The sequence below is a fragment of the Protopterus annectens genome, chromosome 4.part1, assembly GCF_019279795.1.
Source record: "Protopterus annectens isolate FY-2018-M chromosome 4.part1, PAN1.0, whole genome shotgun sequence".
In the NCBI taxonomy this organism is placed as follows: domain Eukaryota; kingdom Metazoa; phylum Chordata; order Ceratodontiformes; family Protopteridae; genus Protopterus; species Protopterus annectens.
In genome coordinates, this window is record NC_056734.1 from 235,059,520 (window position 1) to 235,083,074 (window position 23,555).

The window sequence follows — 23,555 nt, forward strand, 5'->3', positions numbered from 1 at the left end:
CAAAATGCAAAGGACATGCATAGCTATCTATACAAGCTAATACAGTAAAACAGACAAACACATGGAGAGCAAACATACTATGCATAGCTATCTATACAAGCTAATACAGTAAAACAGACACACACATGGAGAGCAAACATACTGTGTAAAACAGACAAACACATGGAGAGCAAACATACTGTGTAAAACAGACACACATGGAGAGCAAACATACTGTGTAAAACAGACAAACACATGCAGAGCAAACATACTGTGTAATGCAAAGGATATGCATAGCTAGCTATACAAACTAATACAGTAAAAAAGATAAACACATGGAGAGCAAACATACTGTGTAAAACAGACACACACATGGAGAACAAACATACTGTGTAAAACAGACAAACACATGGAGAGCAAACATACTGTGTAAAACAGACAAACATGCAGAGCAAACATACTGTGTAATGCAAAGGATATGCATAGCTATCTATACAAGCTAATACAGTAAAACAGACAAACACATGGAGAGCAAACATACTGTGTAAAACAGACACACATGGAGAGCAAACATACTGTGTAAAACAGACAAACACATGCAGAGCAAACATACTGTGTAATGCAAAGGATATGCATAACTATCTATACAAACTAATACAGTAAAAAAAGCTAAACACATGGAGAGCAAACATACTGTGTAAAACAGACACACACATGGAGAGCAAACATACTGTGTAAAACAGACACACACATGGAGAGCAAACATACTGTGTAAAACAGACAAACACATGGAGAGCAAACATACTGTGTAAAACAGACAAACACATGGAGAGCAAACATACTGTGTAAAACAGACAAACACATGGAGAGCAAACATACTGTGTAATGCAAAGGATATGCATAGCTAGCTATACAAACTAATACAGTAAAACAGACAAACACATGGAGAGCAAACATACTGTGTAATGCAATGGATATGCATAGCTAGCTATGCAAACTAATACAGTAAAAAAGGCAAACACGTGGAGAGCAAACATACTGTGTATACACAAAAAGTACAGGAAAAATTACCTGCTCGGAAATATTTTCTGTGAATATCTTGGTATAATTCTCATTAATGTACTTTTGTCTCCACTCCTAAGGGAAAACATTACAAAAAATGATTTTATAAACGTGCTAATCTGAGGCATTATAATTACCTGTTTTCATTTTTAGTCTTTAAATAAAACTCCATAATTACTTTCTCATTACAACAGTAATATGCACAACAACATTTTTTCATAAAAGTCAGTAATCAATCACTCATTACAATAGTAGTACACAAAACAGTCTCCTTAGCACAAGTAGAGTAATTCATTTCATATTCTTATTTTCTGAGTAATTCATTTGGCTTTATGGCCCTTTGTTTGATGGCTTCTTGTTCACTGTCACAGGCATTCCTACTTTTCATTTCCAGCATATTTTATTACTTAGAAGTTCGTGGATCAGAATCCCACATTTCATTTTTTTCTTGAAAGCTGCAAAAATGCCAATCATGTTTCTTTTCTAATCTAGGTAAATCTCCCTCATACATAATTTCACTAATTCTTTCTCTTAAGGTGGTCATTTTTGACTGCAGTCTGAAGATGGAGTAGGAGTGTCTCTCTGGCATTTGGGAATCAAACATAACTGTTTAAATAATTTTACTAAATTGATTTTAGTTATTTCATATGACATTTAAAACATTTCTCTATTGCTGTTAGAATGCATTTCAAGTAAAAATAATTTATTCTACATATCATGTACTTTTTAATATTTATTGGGCATACAGTTACTTACTTGTATTTATATTTTAATCATAGTTTACATTAATTACTGTTTTGATTGAGTATTGATACAAGTTAAATATCCTTTGTTTATTAGGTTTATCTTTTTGGCTTTTCCTGGTTAGGGGTCACCACAGTAGAACTCCAGTCCATTAATGATTGGCAGTAGATTTTTATGATGCCAAGTTGTCAGCCCAACACTCAACCTTCAATGAAGGCATGCCCATTTACACATATCTTTTGAACACCACTTGACTGTGAGGAGGACATGCAGACTCCCCACAGAAGGCACTCCAGCCAAGAATTGAACCGGAGAACCTCTTGCTGTGAGGCAACAACGCTACCACTGCACCACCATGGCTTATCCTTTGTTTATTATAATTTAAACAAAAATAACAGAATCAGTACCAGATAAAATTGTAGGTAAATACAGTAGTTTTTTTACAGTAGTGTCATAAAACAATACTACACAGTTTGAGAGTACAAAACTTGACTTAAAATTATACAGCACTGCTTATGTAATAAAAATGAGACTTCAGCCATGAAATGATCCAGAGCTGATTTTCTGTGATTTTTTTTTTCTAAATATAGTATTAGTTTAGAGACCTGTGCAGCCATTTGCCATGTTTTCTTACAAATATTGCATCTTGTCTTAAGAAAACACCAACTTCTTGGAACAAATATAAGCAAGACATATTTCTTAAACTAAAATCTTGTTTATAGCATTGTATTTCATAATCTAATTTGCTATGATGTATTTCTTTGCTTCTAATGCAGCAGTAATACTTTTACACATTTCATGTTATCAGTTTCATTAGCACTACAGACCACATGCTGGTCTTTCTGCAAAGGCAAGCACATGATAGTTCTGTTTTTTGGAATTATGTGTTTATTGGATCATGCATCCTTTGTGTGACATGAAGTACAAGACATAATGTAATGTTCATCTTAGCACATAGGTTAGCACTAGACTAACTGCCTGGTTAGCACTAGACTAACTGCCCTTGTGAGCCATTTTAAGCCTAGCCAGTTATCCTCTCTGAGATTCAAACCCTGTACGTTGTGCTTGTAAGGCAAGCACCTTAACCATTAGGGCACCCTCATTGGATATGACTTTGTCTAGTTAACAGAAAGGACAGGCTAAGCAATCACACACAAATTGTAGTACACATGCACGCATGCAATCTCACTGTGAATCAATCCATTTCAGAGGGCGGGGCCAAGATCAGCATCACACAGTGAGATGTCACATAGGTTGCTATTCCTATGGCTCTCATTACTTGCAAATGCTGCCAGTCACACTGAAATGTAAAACATTTCAGACTATAATCCCTATAGTATGGTACATGACACTGTGGTATGAGCTGGACTTTTGAAAAATTCTACAATGCAGTTTAAATGCATTTCAAGGCAGACTGCACCAGACATACAGTGGTAAAGTCACACCAAGAAAACCTTTTGCTGTATGCTGTAACTGTGCAAATCTGAAAATGAATCACATGAGGAGGACAAACAGAATAACTGCCAGTGGTAGTAAAGCAGTTTACCCAGCAGCCTGACAATGATCACCATAATTTGTGATAAATATGACTGCATATTTTATAATGTAATGCTTTTTATTAACTGCTGAAGTGAATATAGTCTTTTAACAAATGTTTAAGTCAGAACCAGGTTACATGGTAAGAATAAATGGAATTCACATGGACAGTTTAAAGTAACCTATCAAAAAGTGAAGAAATGGGAGTCAAAGGAAAAACACCTAAAATTCAGCACTAAACCCAAAATTCTGGAGCTATAACACAGAAATCCGAATTATCTTTAACTTTTAACACAGTGTTAACCATGGCCATGCAAAATATCCAGCCATGTGACTGCCAGTCCAGTGACGCACTTCATGCTTCCATTCACCAAGATGTGAGTAAGCGACATGTTCTCTATCAGGTTTGCACACACCAAGGTCTGAATGGGAGTGCTATCCTGTGCTTCAGGCTTCCATAGTCCAAGCTCTGATTGACAGGACTAGGCTGTGTTTCATTTTTCAAGTCACTGCAGTCTGAGTAAGCAAAGTTACGCTGTCCTTCAGGCTTCCACACAAGAAAGTCTGAGTCAGGCTTCTGGACAGCAATGTTTGAGTAAGGGGGTGGTATGCTCTGCTTCAGGCTTCCATACACCAAGGTTTGGGTAAACAGAGTATGCTGTGCTTCAGGCATCCATATACCATGGTGTGAATAAACAGTGTATGCTGTGCTTCAGGATTCCACACAAGAAGGTCTCAGTCAACAGTATGCTCTGCTTCAGGCTTCCATATACCAAGGTCTGAGCAAACAGAGTATGCTGTGCTTCAGGCTTCCATATACCAAGGTCTGAGCAAACAGAGTATGCTGTGCTTCAGGCTTCCATACCCCAAGGCCTGAGTAAACGAGTATGCTGTGCTTCAGGCTTCCATACACCAAGGCCTGAGTAAACAAATATGCTGTGCTTCAGGCTTCCATACACTAAGGCCTGAGTAAATGAGTATGCTGTGATTCGGGCTTCCATACACCAAGGCCTGATTATACGAATATGCTGTACTTCAGGCTTCCATACACCAAGTGGGGTATGCTGTGCTTCAAGCTTCCATACATCAAAGTCTGAGTAAGAGGGGTATGCTGTGCTTCAGGTATCCATATACCAAGGTTTGAGTAAGCAGATTAGGCTGTGCTTCAGGCTTCCATACAGTGAGGTCTAAGTGGGGTATGATGTGCTTTGGGCTTCCATATAGCAAGGTTTGAGTAAGTGGAGTTTCAGGCTTCCATATATGAAGGTCTGAACAAATGCGGTATTCTGGGGCTTTGCATCTGGTATCTCAAGGCTGTCGCTGCTTATCATTCTTCATATGATCTGATACCTTACAAAATGCACCACCACTCAAAGATAAATGTTAGACACTATAGACACAGTAAACATAGCTCACTGTTTCTTCTACCAGGAATGAGTAGACAAATCTCAATATCATAAATACACTGAGAATTATTTTTTTTATTTGTACTCTGACAGGACGAACATCTGAAATAGTATGCTCCCTGGAACATGGTCAGTTCTGCCCCCTCAGGTTGGGATGTTGTTATTTGTATTCTAACAGCACACTGACCATTATTTCAGCTATTGCATTAAAGGAAATGTTTCCTTTCATAGCTGCATGCATTCAGCTCACTCTTCTTGGAAAAAGGGGCTAAATCCAGGTAACACTGACAGACTTTAGAATGATTCATATATGCAACAAAGCACACCAAGGTACCAAAAAAATCACCAGTAAAAAGTCCAAGGTACCCAAAGAAGGGAAGTCCAGCCACAAAATGAATAAAAACAGCTTTATTCCAATGAACCAAACCACATTAACGTTTCCAACGAACCAAACCACATTAACATTTCAACGAACCAATACACATTAACATTTCCAACAAACCAACCCACATTAATGTTCCAACGAACCAAACCACATTAATGAGGATGTTTCTGGCATCAATGTAAGGTCTCTGAAGACAGCTAAAGCTAAGCCATAATGCTAGCAAATCTGCCTTCTATGTGGAGCAAGAAGTTGTTGTCAAAAATTTGAAGCCAGCAGTGGTCAACATCTATGACTATTATGAAAAAGTCTGCATATTGTGAAGTACTTTAAATGAAAACGTATTTGTGGAGTTTGTTAAGAAACGTTAATGTGGTTTGGTTCATTGGAATAAAGCTGTTTTATTTGTTTTGTGGCTGGACCTCCCTTCTTTGGGTACCTTGGACTTTTTACTGATGATCCATATATGCCTGGTATGCAGCAGACCAGAAAGAGGATAAATATAACTTCCCTCATAGAGCAGAGCCTGCATTCATTACATCTGACCTTAATATTGCAGGAGCTCTGCCACAAAACCCTACACCTACAAGCTTATGGAGATTTTGTCATTGTTTAACAGCCTTCAGTCACTACAAATGACCAAAAAATTGCAGCATCTCTGCCACAAGGCCCTACACCTACAATCTTACTGAGAATTTTGTCATTGTTTAATGTAAGCATATTTATCATGAAGAACCATGCTGCATATTAACTTCAATCAGTTAAATACATGCCTACTCTGTGACTGAAAGTCTCTGTGATATAGCCCACGCACTCTAAAGACATCTTACTAATTAGCCACTGTCCCCTTTTGCTTGATCAGTAGACTATACTGCAAATGCCAGTTATTTAGTCTCAGGAAATGACAGATAACCTGTTTTACTTGCATCTTTTTGTTAATTGTTTTGTTCTGGATATGAACTGATTGCTTTCCCTTATAAATTGATCTGAGTGTGGGAAGCCTGCTACACACGGCTGTGCTTTTGTCTGCTGCCCACCACCTCTGCCTGTAATATTATACTTCCTACTTACATATTTCACTCGTGACTCTTACTCCAAAACCCTCCCCAACTGACATTATTACTTCTATACACACACTTCTGTTGTTTGTTTCCTACTTTCTTATCTCTATTTACATTTTATCTCCATTCCAAACTTTCTCCCTCCCATAGTGCTTTGCATTATATCCACTTATAATCACAACCCTCCCAAATAGTACCTATCTATTCCGCATTGTACCTCTTTCCAAATAAACCCTAATTTCTTTTTATTTGAACTAAATCTTTATAATCTAGCCTTTAATCCCACTCTGTTCTTTACACTCCAGAGAAGATACCAGGACACCCTACCTATCTTCTTCTAGAGAAAATACTTCTCTCCTTGTCTGTCCTCTTCCAGCTCTCAGAATCCACCATCATTGCAGCTCCTACTGCCATGTAACTTCTTGTTTCCTTCTTCATTACTTCTTCCTCACTACCTGACATCTATAAAACACAGACTCCTGTACTTAATTATGCTACCCTTCAGCTTATCCTCCATTCTTCTCTTCCTACTGTGCCATCTTTCATCCTACCATGACACAATAATATCTTACAACATCCCTCTGCTTTTGTCCCAACCACCTATCCATACTTCCTCTTTACACTCTCCACACATTGCACCAAACCTATATAACATTGCCCCTCACCTTTATTCCAAATATAGTCTAACACCAAATCCATATAATATTGCCCTTCACTTTATTCCAAATATAGTCTGATTAACTGCACTTCAACTCAAACCAAAACAAAATTAAGTGTAAGAATCCTCTCCAAAAAATAAGGATGTTTAATTCCTCAATATACGAAAATCCTTCTAGGAAAAGATACACACCCTAATCCTGGCCCCACCTATCACAATGAACACAATGATAATTCCCTCCCACACACCTCTTTAAGCTAACAACAGCCAATCCCCAACCCTGGTGATCTAATTTGCTACAATAATGTTAGAAGCATACAAAATAAAACTGCTTAACTACATACCTGGATTACCCAACATAAGCCTGATGTTCTTACTGTAACTGGAAATTGGCTTAAACTCAGCATAAATGACTAAAAACATACCTTCTGGCTACAATATCATCCATAATGACCATATAAAGAGGAAAGGTGGTGGTATTGCTTTAATATTTCCCAAATATCTATCACATTTCCCCTTACAACAAATCAGCACCAAAATTCAGTTCAGCAGAGTTTCTTATTGCTTTCCTCAAAATAAACAGTTATAAACAAATATGTAATACTGTCCTTTACATTCTTCCTGGTGACAATACAGCTATACTGGGAGATATCCTACATTTAATATCCATAACATTTCCTCAAGAAAAAATATTAATAGGTGATGTGAATGTCAGTTGATTGGATATAAACTCTAACTTCTCTACATCTAGCATGAACTTATATGGTATCCCAAAACTAATTAATAACCCACAACATTATTGCATGACATCAAATTCTATATTAGACTGGATCCTACTATCAGACCCCAGCAAATAGTTCACCACAGGTACAAAGTCATACACCACAGTGATCTTCTCTCAATGTATATGACTAGACATCTCACACATCCACTTAAACAGCATATTTATAAAACAACACGTAACCTTTCCAAGTTTAACCCAGAAATATTCATTACTATGGTGTGTGATGTTTGCAGCTGGGAGTGTTTTAGTGTAGTTTGTGATATGGAGTGCTTGCGACTGGGATTGTGTCGATGTGGTTTGTTTTCATTTGTATGGGTGTATGACTGCCTATGTAATGGGTGGTGACTAAGTAACTATATTTATTGTTTAAAGAAAGCAGAATTTAAATAATTTATGTGATATTGCTTAGATTATATGACATATAGCAATATATGTCAAGTATAATGTTTATGTTAATATAGTTTGATTACTTATACTTTAATGCAAATTTCCCTAAATCACAAGTGATAATTCAATAAAGGTGCTTGAAAAAACAGAAGTATTCATTACTACACTATAATCTATTAACTGGAACGTCTTAAAAGTCCTCGCCTTAGACAATGCTGTAATTGAATTCAATATAACTTTTCCTAAAATAGCCTTGCACCTCTTAGAATGAAGATACTGAAAAAAATAATGCAATTTAGCTATCCAAAAAGAGTATAATGCTAATGCAGGCTAAAGAAAACACATGGAAAGAATGGCAAAATATAAAACAACTCAAAATCTTGAAAACTTCAGAATGCTTCGCAGATGGACTGAAAAGCAAACAAATAAAGAGGAAAAAGTATACTATAATAACTTTCAGAATAATACTAAACACAACCCTAAAAAATTTGGATATCTAATAAAGAAATATTACATCTCGGCCAAAAATTCAACCCAAACCCCTCTCCAAATAACTCATCACTCGAAAATGCAATACAGTTCAACTCTTATTTTATAGATAGTATTGCAACTTTAACCAAGTATTTCTCAACATCTAATCCCTTGCATCCCCAACTGCCACATATCACTACATCCACCTTCACCTTCAAACCTGCTCCCACATCCTATATAAAACTATTCTTAAACAAACTTAAACCCTGCTCTTCTTCAGCTGATGGCTTTCCAAGTGAATACCTAAAAATAGAAGCAAATAGTATTGCCTTTGTCTACCCTGTCTCAGTCCATACAAATAGGTCTACTCAGGAATCCCACATTCCTTCTCTCTGGAAAAAAATCACACATTATCCCTCTGCACAAAGGAGGGAATTCAACAGACATTGATACCTTTAGACCTACAGAAATCTTATTTCCCCTCAACCAAAATACTTGAAAAATGTATTCAAAAACAATGGTTAAACTATCTCCTGCAGGAAGAACTCCTCTCTCCTACACGACATAGCTCCCATCCTTCCCGTGGTATGAGCACTGCCCTTCAAACCTATACAGATAATGTCAATGAAGCTAGAGATAATGACAAGCCAGTCTCTTCCTTATTTCTACACTTGTCTAAAGCCTTCAACACAGTTTCCCACAGCAAACTCCTACTTTAAATGTTCTCACTAGGTCTCTTTCAGCCCACCATTCTGTTGTTCAGAAGCTACATGTCCAATAGGTATCAAGTCAGTAAAATGGTACTCTGTGCTCTCCCTAGCTCCCAGTCACCACTGGTGTACCACAAAGCTGTATCCTTGGTCTTCTCCTCTTTAACATTTTCACCAACACCGTCTATATTTCCACACATCAAGCTATAGTAATACAGTATGCAGATGATTCCACTCTCATTTGCATATCTGACAACATGGTACACCTCCAAACAATTACTCAGGAAGCTTTAACAGTCATTGAAACATGGCTTTGTAACTCACAGCTCATTGTCCACCCAAAAAAGACAAAACTATTTTCCCCTCCAAATCCTTCTCTCATAAAAAACAAAATTTAAAGTCCTCTCTCATGATGAGAGAACCAATGAAGTCACTTCTCACAGCAAACTATTAGTGGATGATAACCTAATATTTCACCTGCATATACATAAACAAACACATAAACTGCATAAGAAAAACTCATCAAAAATATGGATGCTTTACAGAGTCAAAACTTCCTCATGGATACAACTAAAACTATACTTGCCAGTTTTTACCATGCTCTCATCCTTACTAACCTCCAGCCTTCAAAATTAAAACCTGAATAATGCTATAACAACGTTGTTAAATTTGCAGCACATAGCCCTTTCAGAACCCACAACTGTATAGCACTGAAAAGCCTAAATTGGTTAGAACTGTTACATCAAGTAACATACACAACTTCTTACCACCTATAAATTATCCAGAACCCACATGCTTATCGAGCAGTAAAAAACATACTACACAGCTATGTTCCCAGTCAGTCATGATTTAGTGACCAAAAACTCCTGTCTGTCTACAAACCTAGCAAATCTTCTGGGCATTGTACAAGGTTACTAAAGCCTAGAATCCCTTACCTGTATCCATCAGGTCTATACCCTCCCTCCCTCCTATTTTTCAAAACCATCCTCAAACACTTTCTAGATAAAATCTGTCTCTGTTCTTGCTGAAAACCAGGATAAGCCATATCCCTAAATGTGAACAAGAACATCTTCATTCCTTATACTCCTTACTTTCCCCTTTTCACTTACTTCCTTACTTCTATCTAATTCTCTTCCCTGACTTTAAATATACCATAAGCCTATTCCCCCACTTAATACTATAATTCCTGTTCGTATTAGACTGCTTTAGTATCAGTGCTCCTCCCCTTTGAAGCAAAAATCAACCATTAAAATATAAATTTCACCTAGGAAGTCTCCTCCCTTTCAACAGTGGCTTCAAGGAAATCATCCCATTCAATCCAGGGAGCCAATCAGCTTGCAATTCAGCAATCCATTGGCTCTCCAAAACCTCTACTTTATTATATAAATCACCACCCCAAAGATCACTGATAGTAATGCAGTATTTGATGAAAGGGAGGAGACTTTTTAGATGAATTTTTATTGGTTGCTCTTTGCAACTGGCAGTAATGGAGGATCTGATGAAAGTTCTATAAGTTGAAAGCCCTTATCCCTGTTTCTATGCCATTTTATTGTTTTAACAGTTAATATAGCAATAACCCATGCCTAAGTGTGGGTAATGCTGGATTTACCCACGGTTGGTGTGGTTTGGTCATGAGGGTGAAGCCCGAGTGGCCAAACACAGCCAACCGTGGGTAAATCCAGCATAACTCACACCCAGAAGTGGGTTATTGCTATTATACAACGACATTATTTAAGAAAAAAAATAATTACTCCTTGCTGCCCTTCCGCAGCTGTCTGGTATTTTGCAGCAGTTCTCATGTACTGCGCATGTGTATACTTACTCAGTACATCAGAGCTGTGGGCAAAAACAATGGAGAAAGCAAGATCTCCGTTGCTTTTTACAACCTGTCTCACTATGTTAAACGAGTTTAACATAGCGAGACAGAAAGCAACGGAGAATCTCCGCTGCTTTTTAAAGATGTCTCGCTAGGTTAAACCCATTTAACATAGCGAGACAGTTTTGAAAAAAGCAATGGAGAAAGCAAGATCTCCATTGCTTTTTAAAGTGTCTCGCTATGTTAAATGGGTTTAACATAGCGAGACAGCTTTAAAAAAAGCATCAGAGATGCTCCATTGCTTTTTTTAAAAGCTGTCTCGCTATGTTAAACTCATTTTTACAGCGTTCTCCGTTGCTGTAAAAAAAAAAAAAAAGAGTTATACTAATGGAAAAAGTCCAGGCGACCGGACCTTTTTCCATTACTATAACTCTGATTTACAACGTGCATGCTGACCAATCAGCATGCACGTTTTGGAATACTAATGGGGGGTCATTGTATAATAAATGTTTCTCCCTGGTGGCCTAGCTCTGCTTATTTTCTAAACATTTTTGTTAGGTTGAGCATCCTTTAGTGATCAGGAGTTTATATATTTTTACAGAAAGAGGAAGGCCTAAGATAAGGTTTATGGATGGAGAGGACATGCAGGTGGTTGGTGTGACAGAGCAAGATGCAGAGGACAGGAAGAAATGGAAATAGGTGATCTGCTGTGGTGACCCCTAACTGGAACAGCCGAAAGAAGATGATGATGATGACAGTTTTGTATCAGTTCTTAACTAACTTTTTATATTATGTCTAATTTGTTATAATTATTTAAACAGCAGATGTTTTTGTTTTATTTTTGAAGATTGTAAAATTATTGTTCTTAAAATTTTTTGTAGTAATTTGGAGCTTTTCTCCCTAGCCCACACTGAAAATGGGCTTCTACCCAGTCAGACTTTCCCAGTAGTCAAATGCCAACAAATAAGTAAATAATAAACAAATAGCAATAATAAGTAAGTTTGTTTTTTGTTTTTGTTTTTTTCTGTTTAATTCCATGAAATTCTGAAAGTGTGGAAGGCTTCTGCAAAGAATCTAATTGTGTGAAGTCAGGACAAAGAAATAAATAATCTAAGTAATGTTTGTGTGTCTCTTTGATAAGATGGAAGCCTTGTCAAAATATTAATTTTTGAAAAGCAACCTTTTTCTCCATTTATACAAAGAAAATGGATCAAAGATATGTTTCTGTCTAATTACAATATGAAAACTGGATATCTGGGTCTGAAATACAATGGAAATACTACAACAGATCTCTGTATGAAGATAAGCAAAGGAGAAAAGCAGATATACCAGCGACTGTGACCTCTTTGCCATATAGGTTCATAGATTAGTACTAGGCTAACTGCCCTTGCGAGCCATTTTGTGCCTAGCCAATTATCCTTTGTGAGACTCAAACCCTGCACTTTGTGTTTGTAAGGCAAACACCTTAACCATTAGACCACCCCCCCAAACATGAAGCCATGACAGTGTCTGCCTCCAAACAGTAAATGAGATAGCAATCTAATGGTAACATGCCTATAAAAGAAAAGGAGAGACATACCACAAAGCAACAAGACAAGACATAGTAGCCTCTGAAAATCAATTTATTCAATACTAGAACAGATGGTAGAAGTGATAGATGAAAAGAAGGAATATGAAACAATGGATTACAATGCTAGCACTCACTGGAACCAATCCACAAATGAAACACCAGACCTACTAGAAAGTACGGTTTTGTACCTACCATAAATGTAGATGTTCGAGTGCTAATACAGCTGCAGTCATAACAGATGGGTTCTCCTGAAGTCTAGGTCGGGTATAAAAGAACCAGCCGATGCAATTTTCTTCAGTTTTTCTTGCCCCAGATGTCAGGTGTCCCCAGAAGGAAGGCAATGCATAAATTTGTGTAATAAAGCAATGCAATATAATCAAAATACAGTAGTTGCAAGCAAATACATCATAAATGAATACCCCAATCAGGTTGTATGAGGATGTGTTAGCCTATAGGCCTGTCCCAAGAGGGGAAGGAAACATCTACATTTATGGTAGGTACAAAACTGTACTATGTTCATCGTGCATACAGCTGCAGTCATAACAGATGGGTAGAATCCCAAAGCTAAGAAAGGGGTGGTAGGCACTAGGTGGAACTAGGAGGAGCCAAGATGTCCTGCAAGACTGCAGTGGCAAAGCCTGCTCTAGTTTTGGAGTATAATGGTAGGTGGTAGTGCTTGAAGAAGGTATGCACAAAACTCCAAGTGGCTGCTTCCAAAATATCTTTGGTAGGAACTCCTCTGAGGAAAGCTGCAGAGGTAGCTGTGGCCCTTGTGGAGTGAGATCTGATGCCTGTAGGTACAGTTTTGCCATGAAAAGAATAGCGGCTATCCATTTTGAGATTGTCTGTTTGGAAATTGGCTTTCCTTGAGCTCCTACAGCATAGGACACAAAGAGCTGTTCTGATTTTCTGAAAGGCTTTGTTCTGTCCAAATAATAACGCAGTTGTCTGTGGATGTCCAAAGAATGTAGTAATCTCTCCCCTTTGTTTTGAGGATTAGGATAAAACGTAGGTAAGTGTATGGCCTGATTCAAAGCTACCTTGGATACCACTTTAGGCATAAAGGACGAAACTGTCCTGATGGAAGATGATAAAAGGCTGCACAGCCATGAGAGCTTGTAGTTCTGAAACTAGTTCTGAAACTCTACGAGCTGAGGTAATAGCCAGAAGGAAAGCTGTTTTCCAGGACAAATATTGCAAATCTGATGAGGCAGCTGGCTCAAAGGGAGGCAAGGTCAGTTTTTCCAGAATGAAATTGAGATCCCAAGCAGGTATTGGTTGTTTTCTTGGGGGTCTTAGATTCTTAGCCCCTCTGAGGAACTGTCTTAAGAGAGGGTGAGAGAATAAGGGCAGATCAGTGTTGTATTCTGCAGAAATGGCTGAGGCATGGATTTTGATGGAGGAGAATGAAAGTCCACTGCTTAGCAGCTCAGCTAGATACTGTAGTATTTGAGGTAAATTCAGTTGTCCAGGATCCTGGCCCTTTTTCTCATTCCAGACACAAAACCGTTTCCATTTTGCAAAGTAAGCTTTTCTAGTTGATGGCCTTCTGGCCTCAAAAATGACATCCTGCACCTCCTTGGAGAGTAGGGTCTGTTGTGATGCTAAGGAATCTTCCATGCAGCTAGATTCAGTGTTTTTAGCTGGCTGTGAAGAGTTTTGAAGCTGTGCTGAGTCAGGAGAAGAGGCATTAGAGGCAGGGTCCATGGTGGGGAATCTGTCAGGCTCCTCAGGAGTGGGTACCAGTGTTGTCTTGGCCAGTCTGGAGCAATGAGAATCGTCTTTGGTCTGTCTGCTCTGGTTTTCAATAGAACTTTGGGCAGCAGAGGAAGAGGTGGGAAGGCATAAACTGTCATTGATGTCCAACTGAAAGAGAGAGCGTCCACTCTCCAGGCCTTTGGATGGAAAATCCTTGAGCAAAATTTTGTCAATTGATGATTTTTGTGGGAGGCAAAGAGATCTATGTCTGGCCTTCCCCATGCTTGGATTATTTCTGTAAAAACTTTTGGATGCAACTTCCATTCGTGTGGATCTGTCATATTTCTGCTTAGGTTGTCTTCCAGCGTGTTTTCCTTGCCTGGCAAGTACTGTGCTTGTAGTTCAATTTGTAAGTCCATGGCCATGTTCCAAAGTGACATGGCCAGTCTCCATAGGAGGTATGAATGTGTTCCTCCCTGTTTGTTTATGTACCACATAACTGTGGTGTTGTCCGTTCTTATCAATAGTTGACCTGGTTGCAGAAGGTCCTTGAAAGCTATAATAGCATTTACTACTGCTAGCATTTCCTTTTGATTGATGTGAAGGTGCATTTCTTTTTGGGACCATTTGCCCTGAATGCACCAATCTGTCATGTGAGTCCGAGGCATCTGTTGTGATGACTTGATTTGCTTGAGGCTTGCTGAATGGAAGACCTGTGTTTGTTTGGCATGCTTGAGCCCACCACAGAAATTCCTTTTGTAGACATGGAATTAGTGGTATTATTGTTTCCAAACTGTGGCTGTGTTGAGACCATAGGTTTTTCAGGTACTACTGAAGTTTCCTCATATGCAGCTTTGCACATGGGATTAGTAAGATGCAAGATGCCATGAATCCCAGAGCCTGCAGGATTTTCCTTGCAGTCAGCCTGGTGCAATTTGATAGTGCTCTGAAGTATTGAGCTAGTTGCCCCTGCTTCGGTAGGCCATCTGGGTGTTTGTGTCCAAGTTGGCAGGTATTAGTCTTGATTTTGTTTTGTTGACTGTGTATCCCAGAGAGTTCAACAACATTATTACATAAGCCAGATGTTTCAGAAGAATGTGCTTGCTGTCCGCTTGGATCAGGCAGTCGTCTAAATAGGGTATATTTGTATCCCTTGAAGTCTGCAGTAGGCAATTACTGATGCCAGGCATTTCGTGAATACTCTGGGTGCAGTAGATAAGCCAAAGGGCAATGCAGAGAATTGATAATGGGTTGAACCTGCAAGAAATCTGAGGTATCTTCTGCAATTTTGTCTGATTGGGACATGCAGGTATGCCTCCTTGAGGTGCAATGTTACCAGCCAAGACTCCTTGCCCAGCATGGGAAGAAGCTGCTGTAAGGTGAGCATCTTGAATTTTGAGAAATGTGTTTAGGATGGATAGGTCCAAAATAGGTCTCCAATCTTTTCCCTTCCTTGGTACCAGGAATAGTCTGGAATAAAAACCTTGACCTTGTTCGTAGGTACCTCTTGAATAGCTTTCATGTCCATGAGATCTGTAATTTGCCTTTGTGCCTCTGCCCTTTGATTGTGTGGCAGTTTGGCATGCCTCTCATTTTTGGAAGGGTGTGAAAATTGAATCTGTAGCCTCTGTTTATAATGTCCAGGATCCATTTGTCTTTTGTGACAATATGCCAATTTTTTGAAAATAATGCCAGCTTTCCTCCTAAGGGGACTGCCATTTGAGTCTTGTTTGACGTGCAAAGTCATTGGGCTTGCTTTCTGAATGATTGCGAGTTATCCTCACCACCTCTTTGTCTGCCTCTAAATGATCCTTGGGATTGTCCTCTGCCCCTCGGGCACCTGTATCTGCCTCTTTGGGGTCGGTCCGTGGCTGGAAAGGAACAATTTTTGGAAGGCCAATTTCTACTGAAACGTGAGGGTTGTACCTGTAGAAAATCTTTCACAGTTTGCATTGATTTAGCCTTTTCCTCCATTTTCCTTAATACTTCCTCAGCATTAGCACCAAATAATACATCCTTTTGTAGAGGGGCATCTAGTAATTTAGCTTTGACATGATCAGGCAAGGTTTGTTCCTTGAGCCAGGCATGTCTAAGTATGACTGATCCTGTAACAGCAGCTCTACATGAGGCCTCTAGAGCATCAAAACCACATTGTAAGGTATGCTTACCCACTTGTTCTGCACTATGCATCAAATCCTGCAACTCCTTCAAGTCTGGTTGTTCAGGTTGTGACATTTTACTTTTCAATTGTGATAACAAAAACTGTTGGTATTTTAGCATATGGAACTGACAGTTTAAGGCCCTCATGGTTAAGGTAGCCGAGGTATATACCTTTTTTCCCCACCTTTCTAAGGATCTGGAATCTCTCTCGGAAGGTAATGGATTTTTAGCAGTGGAGGCCTTAATTCCCTTGGGGCCCTGTGAGATGGTTTCTGGGTCAGCAGCATGGCTTTTGTATAGAAATTGGTGTGAGTCAGGAACCCTGTAGTACCTGTCAGGCTTGACTGGGGCTGGAGGCAGAGAGTCCAGGTTAAGGCAGGCCTCCGAGTAAACATCATCTAAGATGTCCAAGACAGGAGGTATAGCCAGAGGCCTGTGCTGAGGTAGCAAGAGAAATTCCCTAAGCCTTTTCTTGGAATCTAAATAATCTTGGCCTTCCCAGTGGAAGTGTTCCCTTAAGGTATGCAAAGTTTCCCCAAATGAGTAATCCTCTGGGGGGGATACAGAAGGAATGGACTCCTCCGCATCAGAGTCTTCAAAAGGGGAGTAAGAATGTTCCTGATCATCAGAGTGCTCTGAAATAATGGAGCCCTGATCAGAGGAGGGGGATTCTTCCTCCACTCTGGGCCTTTTGTCCGGAGGGGGTTGAGAACCCCTGATAAGAGTAATTAAATCCTCAGCCATCTTAAGCTTCTGTTTTTTAGGCATGGGGCCTGGAGATGGGCCCTGTGTAGCTTGTCTCTTAGAATGCATGGCTGCTTTAGACTTAGTGAAAGCCTTGATGGAGAAAGAAGAGGAAGGTCTGAAGACACCTTGAGTGGAGGTAGACCTGTCCACATTTTGAGGTTCAACGCCAAGAGTGGCTTCGTATCTGTAGTCGGGTGTGGGCCGGTACAGGAGACACCGCCAATGAAGTGTCGCCGGTAGTCAGGGGCTGTGTAGGCGCTGAGAACCGGACCACGTGTAGTCGGCTTTGGCGTGGTGTCGTGTCGGTCCTTTTAGACAGAACTGGAGTCGGAGTATATATAGTTAAATGTTTTCCAAAATAATGCTTTGTTGAATGTAGCACGGTCTGGGCCTAAACAAGGTATACAGAGGGAATGGAAATCCTTATGCAGTATTTGCTTCCCACATGAAATACAATTATTAACTTTGTCTGACATCGGTCTGAGGCAAGAAAAGTTTCGGGTACTTAGCTTTCAAGAAGACTTCAGTTTCAAAATTTTCGTAATTTCAGGAGCTGGCTGACCGGCACTTGCGAACTGCTTCTGCTTTGGGCACCGCACGGCAAGAAAGACTGAAGAAAATGGTGTCGGCTGGTTCCTTTATACCCCTGTTGCACTGATGTCAGGGAAGAAGTGGACCTAGACTTTGGAATACGAGGAGAACCCATCTGTTATGACTGCAGCTGTATGCACAATGGACATCTGCACAAGTCCATAGCTTGTTCACACTTCATACATATACAGTGCTGGGTGACTTTGTCAGATGATCATTTTTAACAGTTAATGGAAAATAATGTACATAGAGCTATGCATACCACAGTTGGCTAAGTAGTACAGTTGATTGCCAAAATGGAATACTTTTCTAAAGTCCATCTCTGGCACATCTTTTTGAGTCATGTCTTGATATATTCCATAAATATGCATACTGCTTTCTTATACAACTGTAATAATTAACTCCTTATGTAATCCTTTACTATAATACTAACATATAATGTTATGTTTAGGTACATGAAAATCACATGTTACTCAGTGACACAGAAACACTGTACCTTTAATGGTATTCAAAAGTGCCTGGGTTCAATAGGGAATAAAGATAATTTCTTTTGCAATTTTTCTTGGAAGAGACAGATATTACACTCCATGCTGTGCTATATTATATATATATATATATATATATATATATATATATATATATATATATATATATATATATATATATATATATATATATATATATATATATATATATATATATATATAAGAGAAAGTGTATGGCAAATTTTGACAGATGCCACTAGGGAACCAGGGATTAATGACTTTATTTCTATAAAACCTTTTTTGCTGTTATTATAAAATATTCAAGACTATTTACTAGTATACGATTTGCACTGAAGTACTTCATATGTTCTCTCTATATAAACATGTTTTATACAATATACATATTATACCAAGTTTTATTTATTCCCAATAATTGTGTTTTTAAGGTTTTAAAGTTTTATTTACTATTAATATTATGTTTATTATTAATATATTAGAGTAAAGTAGCTTTAGGGTAATAGCTCACATTTGTTAATAAAATGCAATGAAATGTTACGAGATTATAGTACCATTAGTTACATAGTTTTGTTATTATGTTGCACTAGCACTTTAAATCTGAGCAACGATATTGTGGCGCCAAAACGTTTTTAAATGGAAGTGTACAAACTGTTTTATTTGTTCTGATGAAGTCTGCTTGTTTAGATGAAAGCGCTTAACCCACAACATTTTGGATTTGCTAATTTGTGAGAACTTTGCTATTAAACATTTTTCCTGGTTCGAGTCGTGGTTTCACTCGCTGCATTATAAATCATAGCATAGACGGTGGGTTGCCGTCTTACAGTTGGTAAATTAGAAATATGTAACAATTCCTTCCTCTAGCTAATAAAATTTACCTTAGAAAGGAATTAATTTCAGTTTTTAGTCTTGCATATATGAAATCAATTCTTAAAAACAGTTAAGAAATATGTTTTGAAAACCCCATTAATATCAAACGGGAATTGTTGTGCTTTACGTTTACACACACTTCTTCATTTAAGGAAACTCTGGACAGTGTTAAAATTAATTTACTAAAAAGGAATGGATTTAGTATTATGCCCTGATTACTTTGAAAAAGAAAAGCTAAGTAGAGAGAATATTTAAAGAAAAGACTATACATTGGATGAATTTGTTAATCTGTTAATATTATCCATGAGTAAGAAATTAAATCAATTTGTAGATAATGAGTGAAGAGGAACAGAACACTAGTCTCCATTATATGAGTATATGAATACAATCAAAGGTAAATTGACCTACAATGGAAGCTTGCCCCAAGTTGTATAAGTTAATTATAAATAATAATGTTGATGCAAAATTTTGAACTTTTTGATCGTAGTAGACTGAGTGACTCAATTGATGTTAAGAATAAAACTTTGTTACTTAAGTCAGTCACTCAAACTTCCTCAAGTTTATTAGTCCATATAAAATCTATAAATTTAATAAAATGACTTCTTCAGTTTCCTGGAAATGTGGTAAAGATGTAAAAGATGATTGGGCACACATGTTTATGGATTGTGAAAAATTAAATGTATATTGGAAAGAGATAAATATGTTTTTAAAGGGTTATGGTCTGATAATTGTTCTTTAACAAGCTCAGTAATACTAATAAATGTTCCACTTCCTTTATTTGTAAAAACCACACAACAAAAAATGTTTTTTGAGTCTTCTGGCAGTAGCTAACAAAGTTATTAGAAAAAAACTGAAAATTGAACTCAGTTCCTATGTTCAAAGAATTTTTAAATTTAACAAAAATGCTACATACAACTGAAAAATAAGTGATTAGAATAAGATCTACAAATCATAGTAAGACTTTTAGTTGTTGGGACAGCCTTGAGATGTTGCTACTTAAATACCAAGACTCTTAATATACTAATTGTATAATACTAATTGTATAAGATTACCCTGATGATTCAATGTATTCCTAACACTGTATAACAATGTGCAATACTGAATTTCTTCTTTTCTGTGTATATATTGCATATATGTTATACCAATAAAATCTTTCTTAAAAAAGTAAATACGTGCATTATTGCATGATGCTGAAGTTTTTATTGCATTGTGCTATATTTGTATTAATGAATATACACAATTTAAACATTTTGAAATAATGGTTTCTCAATTAATAAAAAGAAAGGAAAGAAAAAGAACAGAAGTGATACATTTGCTGAAGACTGGTTTGACCCAAGTAACTGAAACAGTACTTCATTAAAAGTGCTGTATGGCAAGAGGTGCTTCTGTGGGTGGTTTTGCTGTCTAGCCAAGAGGTACTTCTGTGGTTGGTTTTGCTGTTTATATCTGAGGGCAGAGATAGAACATTCTATCCTTCCACAACAGTTTTAAGAAAACTCCAACTGACATTTTTTTCAAGAAAGATTTAGTATTCTTAGATTCCAACAGTTTATCTCTCCTGTCTTTACTGAAGCCAGGCATAACTGAATGGCTAATTGCATAAACACATTAACATTGAGAAAATTAAATTAATTTCCTTCATGGCATGTGGAAAAATTGTCCATGTATAACAGTAAGGTGGGAAATCCTGAGCTGAGGTAGTCTGTGATAGATATTACAACATCTAAACTTTTGATTCATGAATTTCAGCAGGTACCCCACAGAGATTATAACCATAATGTTTTCCTGGTGTCCCTATTAGTTATTTAAAAATGTGTGCTGGTGGTGACCACTGCAACAGCAAGTGTTTTTGGTAACCCTATTATATTTAAATTTGACTTTCAACATACACAGGTAAACAGTGAAGCAATAATCATCTGTCGGGTTCACAGTCACTGAAAAATAGCATTAACAGTCAAAAAGTACTAAGCTCAGCATTTAATTTCTCTTCTCTAACCAAGTACCTAGCATTAACATTTCATTACATTTGAACCTAAATACTGATAAAAATTCTCAGCATTATTACATTACTACATATGTGCTTTACTAAGCTTTATAGAACAGAATTTCCCATTTTAAATCAAGATATAATAAACTATGTGCTTGCAGCTGTTACTTTTTCCAGCCTGCTGATTTTTGTTGTCATGTTACCTGATTTGTTCACTAATCTATACAACATAAAGCGGGCACATTCCTTACAGCACAGCTCATAGAACAAGTACTTGCTTGACATAATAATGTTCCTACTATTATGAGGATATTGGAGATTTAAGACTACATTTAAAAAGCTTTTCTCTTTGATTTTAGGCTTGCAGTGGATGTTATTTATCACAGTTGCAAACAAAAATGTTCCTGTTTAATAATTCTTAAGAATCATTATGCTTACTACATTTCCTAATTAAGTTTTATATAGATCGTCAGTGTTTCCCTTACAGAAGCTTGTTTCAAGGGGGCCCGTATTACACATGCTTTTTGTACAACATACTGTGCTACAAAGCTTGTTTAGGATAAGATAGCACTATTATTGCATTTTGATTCATTTCTTTTTATGCCACATATTTTGAACATAATTCTGACATATAATTCAGGAAAAGATACAACATTGACTCCTGTGGGGGCCAGCTTCAATGTGATTGTAATAAGTATAATTCAGACTATTATGATGTAAACATAAAATACATTTTAAGAATACAGATATAGTCTATACAGATAGACAGAAAGATAAAACATACATATACGTATATACACACACATATATATGTGTATGTATGTGTGTGTTTCTGTATCAGATAACCAAACTCACTAGTGTTTGAATACAAAGTAAGTGAACAATAGTGACCAAAACACAACTGCTCACATAAATAAATAAATAAACAAAATACTTCACTTTTGACTAGTGGCTTCTGCAGAGGGGCAAGTCCCTCCTCCTACTTGTATGTTTATAAATACATACATATATATATATATATATATATATATATATATATATATATATATATATATATATATATATACAAGTATATATTTTATATATATATATATATATATATTATATATATATATATATATATATATATATATATATATATATATATATATATATATATATATATATATATATATATATATATATATATATATATATATATATATATATATATATATATATATATATATATGTACATACATATATATATATATATATATATATATACGGGTCTACTTCTAAATTTCAAACTTTCAAAACGTCGACTATCTTATTTATGTGAACATGGATAGCTGACAGACTTCAAAGTTTCATCTTTTATATAATGAGCATTATTAAACATTATTAGCTACAGTTTTAGAAACCAGTAACTAATACTTTACTCTGTGTAGTGACCAGTGAAAACAAGCAGTGTTGTTCTCAGGCCAGTAAGTATTGATTTGCATCTCCTCAAATTCTAACATCAAGGCTATACATGATATGTAGCAAGAAACCATATGCGCTACCTCAAACGAGACAATGAGGAATGAGCGAGTATGATATCAAAACTGTCCTAATTGCAATATTTTCAAGTCTATAAAATTGGAAAAGCACATTGATAAGGAAACATAATGTAAAAAGCATGAAAGTCCATGTGTTTTACTGTGACTTATTAAATAATATAACAGGCAGAAATACTATTAGGTAGAAACATATGTTTCAAACATAAAACTGCTAAATACAAACTTAGACACAAGAACTACATCGAAGTATAGAAAATTCAAATGTTTGCAATATAAACACTATGTGTGCTTTAATCTCTGCATGAGGAAATAAACTGCACACATACTAAAGATAGCACAGTGTAAGAACTCTGAGACTATATAATAGTGTAGTATGGAACAAAAACACTGATCTGTTGTATGCCGATGCTACAGATGTAAGAAGAAAAGTCTAAGAACTCTAAGCCTTGAAGTGATGTTCGGTTATTGAATGGATGTGAAGTGAAAAGCCCCCTTTAAACAAAAATATGTGGATCTGTAACCTCTATTTATGCTGTATATATATATATATATATATATATATATATATATATATATATATATATATATATATATATATATATATATATATATATATATATACCATAATCCATTTAAATGTGCATCATGGTATTAATTGAATGGACTACTATTAGATCTGCTGGATAAACACAAAACAGCATTTTTTCCCACCACATTTCTTTAATTTGATTGATTTATAAGTAGCAGTTTTCTGAATCACTTCAAATCAATTTCAAGATCTGTATGCATACCTCCTAATTGTACTGAATTACTCAGAGTTTTGGGGTCCAAATAATGGGGTGCCATGATTCCCAGGTGGCACCCATTCACTTCCGAATTTCTCCCAGCTTTTTTT

General features: G+C 36.8%; 1 protein-coding gene across 2 annotated transcripts in view; it reads right to left on the reverse strand.

Annotated features, from left to right (window-relative positions):
• Positions 1-23,555, reverse strand: part of LOC122800825 (procollagen-lysine,2-oxoglutarate 5-dioxygenase 2-like) — an 816,734-nt gene that overhangs the window by 146,823 nt on the left and 646,356 nt on the right. For both annotated transcript variants that reach the window (XM_044070112.1, XM_044070111.1), the window contains one exon: positions 1,051-1,116. In XM_044070112.1, the coding sequence (XP_043926047.1) occupies positions 1,051-1,116 (66 nt within the window). The remainder of the gene's footprint in view (positions 1-1,050; positions 1,117-23,555) is intronic.